Below are 4894 nucleotides of genomic sequence, written 5' to 3'. Positions count from 1 at the left end.
ACTTTCCTTAAGACGGATAAGGTAAACATATCTAATAAAATTATATTTAGAGCGATTAAAAGAATAAAAATTGAGCGAGAATCTTTTCGTAAAAACAGCGTTAGACTTTGGAATAAATGTTCGGGCTCTCACTCGCTACTGTAAAAAAGTGACCTACGAGCAACTACTTGATCCTGCGATTCAAGAAGTGTCACCAAATTTTTATTTTAAAAATACACGTCAAGTTAAATATATGAGTTTGTCTTAAATTATTGAATATTTTCTATTTCAAACGCTGTCGAGAATAAAGTAAAGGCCCTAAATAAAAAAAAGATTAAAGAATTGAGGAGACAAAAGAAACTCATCACATTGATTTTGCAACGGACTCAAAATCAGTTTGATGCCACCGTATGTAAAGAAAAGTCAGCTCTACGCAGGAAACTTGTCAAAGAATCTACACAAAGTGCCTACTACTTCTCTGACTCCAACGACTAGGCAGTTTTTTCAATATTATATATTAATAATAAATAATATTATAAATAAGTATATAACTTAATATAAATAATGTGTTTTTTATTATGTGGACAGATAGCCCCTCGAATGTGGACAGAATAGCCCCGCATATGGAGCTTGACTTGTCCACTTAAAAAAATCGCCTCTTTAAAATGTTAAAAAATCAACGATTCTAATTATGTTTTGTTTTAATAGTAAGGTTGAAAGGTTATACCATTGAAATTTTAGCCAAATATATTTATTAGTTTTTTAGTAAACTTGAAAAAAGCTAAAGTGTGGATACATATAGCCCCGGTCTTTTCTATACATAATATTTTATATATAATCATATTGTATAATTATATTTTATATACAATTATTATATTTATATATAATTATATACGGGCAATTTTTCTCATTTTCTCAAACTATTTACTATTTTTCTTGTATATACGAACAGAGAGGTTGTATAAGAGAAAGAAAACATATTTGGACATATTTTATTGTATTTATGTAATTTTAAAAAATTTTTTCATGAACAGTATCATTTTTCATTGCATTAATCATATTTATCCAACCACAAAAATCGCAAGAATAATGTATTATAAAAATCAAGCTAAATTAATCGTTTGAAAAAAATTACTTACCCTGCTGTTAGCTGTTTTAGGGTTTTTTTTGTTATACCATTGTTGAAAACCTCCAAGTGTAACTTGCATGTTGACAGGATTGGATAACGACTCCAACGTAACCTCTGGAGAAATCTGGAACGTTAATTATTCAGATCGTTAAAAGTCTCTCTTTGCTCGGTTCTTATGTTTCGCAAAGTGAAGCAATAGCACGATCTTCACCTGGATCAGTTTCAATTGGAACTCGATCATATCTTTAATATCTTCATTGAGACGTTCTTCTGAAATTTTAGTACCTTCCTCTTTGGCTATAACACGAGCCACTTTCGAAATGTAATTCGCGTACTGTTGTAACAATGTTATTTCATTCTTATTATCTTCATTTGTTTCTTCTGTGTTAACTTGCGGTATCGCCGTTGTGTATACTGTTTCCCCACTGTCCAAAATTTTCTTCGTCTTTTTTCTATGTACTTTTCTTACGTAGTTTCTTTTACCTTTTCGTGCGTGTACCTTCTCGCGACTACTAAAACGCTGCGCGCGTTTATCGTCAACTTCTGTTATCGCCCATCTTTTTATTCTCTGTCTTTTCGTCTTACTGTCATGCTTCTTAATGATTTTAGTGCCGCTTTTTCTAACATGTAATTTTTTATTTTTCCTATGACTGATCTTGGCGGTGATTTTCTTCTTGCCTATTTCCTTCTTAACATCTTCATTCTCGTTTATATCATCATCGTCGTCATCGTCGTCATCGTTGTCGTCGTAGTCGTAGTCGTAGTCGTCGTCGTCGTCGTCGTCATCGTCGTCATCGCTATCGCCACTGCCATCATTATCGTCATCGCAATCGCCACTGCCATCATTATCGTCATCGTTATTATCATCATCGTCTTCACTATCGCCAACAATGACGATTACAAAATCATCGTCATCATCATCAACGAATTTAGAATGATCTTTGTTTTCGCTTCCAGGCTGCTCTTTGCTTTGCTCTTCCTCGTCACTGGGGTCCTCGTCACTTCTGCTGTCTCCTGTTTCTTCTGCTTCAATAGCAAGTTTTATCACAGCTCGTAATTGGTCTGAACCCGGTGGTAAATGTGGCAAGTCAATCTAGATATATAGATTCAAAGAAAAAGAATCGAATGACTGATAGAAAATTGATGCAAATGTTTTAGACTTAAATTATATTTACATACAACGAGTAACGGTAAGGAATACGACTGAAAAAATATGTACACGATGTATGTACGTACACGAACGAAATTATAGAAATAGCATCTACCAGGGATGTACTTCCTTTTCAAATCAAAAAGAGCGTGAAATTAATTCGGACGTAATAAGTCTAATTGTATTCTTGGTAACAAATTTAATTAGCTGACTAAATGTATCACAATAAATACCTGTACTACATTTGTATCATTTATTTGTACGCGCACGTCGTAAAAGGCATTTCTTCCTAATAAACGCATATATCGATTGTCCACTTTTTGCCAGCTATATTCCTGTTCGTTCCATTTATCCGGCTCCATTATCATCGGCCAGCCACCTAAACGCGATAGGGTAGAAACCAGCGGGTCGACTCCTTGCTTTTCCATCGCATCTGTAAGCATTGGCGAATAATTACGTTGTAGAATATGCTACATAAAATGTGCACATTTTTTATTTTATACTTTAATTAGTACAGATGCACTCACCTGTATCCGTGCAAGCCTTGAACCACTTTTTCGCAAGTTTCACCGTTCTGAGTTCGTTCTCCATAGGTTCGGCCGTTATAATCTCTGCGAAGAACTCAATAATGTTAAGATAATAATGTTGATATGCTAAGCAAATCTAGAATTTTGAATTTTATAGATAGCAGCGTGTAGATGAGCTGATCACCTTTTATTTCTTCATTAGTCTTGTCAATAAGCATCATGCTCATACTCCATTTGGGATAACCTTCTGGAATGGGATTCTGCTCCGGCCACTTTCCGCACGCGTACTCGTAAAAGTCGTCACATGGATCTGCGGATCTATTCATGGCTCCTAATAGCATATCAGCTAAGAAATGTGAAAAAGACGAATGATAACGATTGACGATTTGAATTTTTAGAGCAGTCGAGCCTAGTTGTTTAATGAAATGCAAATACCCATTTCCTTGCATTCTTCGGATTCGCATATAGTTCGCTTTTCTTCCTCATTATCACTTAATTTACTTGAGCTGAACAACCATTCCAAATGCGAAGGATATCCATAAATTTTTGACAGCGTTACGTTTCTTATTAGAAACGTGCCGATAAAGGCGCTTCAAAGATGAAAAAATTATTAACAAATATATCGATTAGTATATTAATATGTATATTATATATAATAATTATTATATATGTAATATATTACAATTATTGCAATATATGCAATATACAATTAATATATATATTATTATATTTTAAATTACGTCTTAAAATATTCCTATTTATGCGCATAAGAAGGGATTATAATGTACGAGATTTTGGATTTACATCTAAAGAATCAAGAGACATAAGAATATAAAATATACATAAATGTATTGTAATTATTTCTTAATTATATTTAATTTCGAACTGCATTATTAAACGTGTACGTGATTTTGCTTTTCTGTCCAAGATAATTGGATAAGAGATTAGACGAAAATGGAAGTGTTTTTCGATATCCGAAAAAAAGAGGGGCGAATTTACAAGCAGGAATATTTTAAAGCGCTGCAGTTTAAATTAATAATTAACTTAAAGTTATTAAAGTAAGAATATAGTTATAACTCCTTATGGCAATAGTAATTAATATCCAGCGTAAATAACAGCGTGCTTACAAAGATATTATATAATTATACAAATTGTATATAATTATAACTAATGTGATTGTAATTAATATCTTAGGTAATATCATGCTTAAAAGCGATTGTCACTTAAGTTACGTACAGAAGAATGAGTCGCCTCATGTCAGAAATAACTTGTCGGCCGATATAAATTTCAATGATACCGTACAGTAAATGTTTCGCGACGTTTTCTGTTACAATGTGAAATTATTTGTCGGCGGCTTACTCTTTTATATGTTACTATTTGAGCGGAAAGACTCTAGAATGCAAATATATCAAATTGATAAGCCGAAGGCCGGAGATACATTTTTCTCGTCCTGTTGATTTAAATAATTTATGCGATAGCTCGCACGCACTCTCTTTCTTCGGAAGATATTATTAGTTAGAAATTATTTTTTGCGCATTTCTTCTTTCAAACATTTATTTATGTTAGAAAATACTGCTTGACGATTTTTATTTCAAATTTCTAAATATATGCCGGAGAAATACTTTTCAAAATGTATAAATGATAACTAATAAAAGCAACGATGGAACGAGATATCAGAATCAAATATGGTCGCTTATTGATAAATTATCCTACGCGTTGTTGGATGAGCGGACTTTCAACAAGGACATGTGTGATTGTTGTTTATTGCTACATTCTAGAAAAAAAATTTTATATACAGGGTGTCCGAAAAATCGCCTACTTCACTTCGGGAGATGATTCGGGACCCAAAAACAAGCAAAAAAGTTCATACAAACATAGGTCTGGAAATGAGCCGTTTCCGAGTTGTAGCCACTTTTATGTTCAAAAATCGTAATTTAGAATCTGCTTGGCATCCATCTTTCTTAATTATTTCTTAAATTAAAAATTTTTATTTTTAAATATTTTTAATTTTTTTAATTTTAATTTTTTTATTTTTTTTTAATTTTTCAATATTTGTAAATACGATTACATTATTTTTAAAAGAAATCAGTTGTTTTCACAGCTACTTGA

At 32.4% G+C, this 4894-nt stretch overlaps 1 protein-coding gene across 1 annotated transcript in view; it reads right to left on the bottom strand.

Moving 5' to 3' along the window:
* Nucleotides 1-4130, bottom strand: part of LOC112462454 (phosphate-regulating neutral endopeptidase-like) — a 7273-nt gene extending 3143 nt beyond the window's left edge. Inside the window, exons 1-7 of the mRNA XM_025028243.1 lie at nucleotides 4022-4130; nucleotides 3221-3375; nucleotides 2970-3131; nucleotides 2786-2869; nucleotides 2492-2691; nucleotides 1320-2201; nucleotides 1119-1232 (exon numbers count right to left, since the gene is read on the bottom strand). Coding sequence (XP_024884011.1) covers nucleotides 1119-1232; nucleotides 1320-2201; nucleotides 2492-2691; nucleotides 2786-2869; nucleotides 2970-3131; nucleotides 3221-3375; nucleotides 4022-4041 — 1617 coding nt within the window. The 5' untranslated portion in view covers nucleotides 4042-4130. The remainder of the gene's footprint in view (nucleotides 1-1118; nucleotides 1233-1319; nucleotides 2202-2491; nucleotides 2692-2785; nucleotides 2870-2969; nucleotides 3132-3220; nucleotides 3376-4021) is intronic.
* Nucleotides 4131-4894: the final 764 nt, after the last annotated feature.

Source organism: Temnothorax curvispinosus, unplaced genomic scaffold, assembly GCF_003070985.1.
Source record: "Temnothorax curvispinosus isolate PA1 unplaced genomic scaffold, ASM307098v1 QBEX01012454.1, whole genome shotgun sequence".
NCBI lineage: Eukaryota > Metazoa > Arthropoda > Insecta > Hymenoptera > Formicidae > Temnothorax > Temnothorax curvispinosus.
This window is presented reverse-complemented; position numbering and strand designations above follow the sequence as displayed.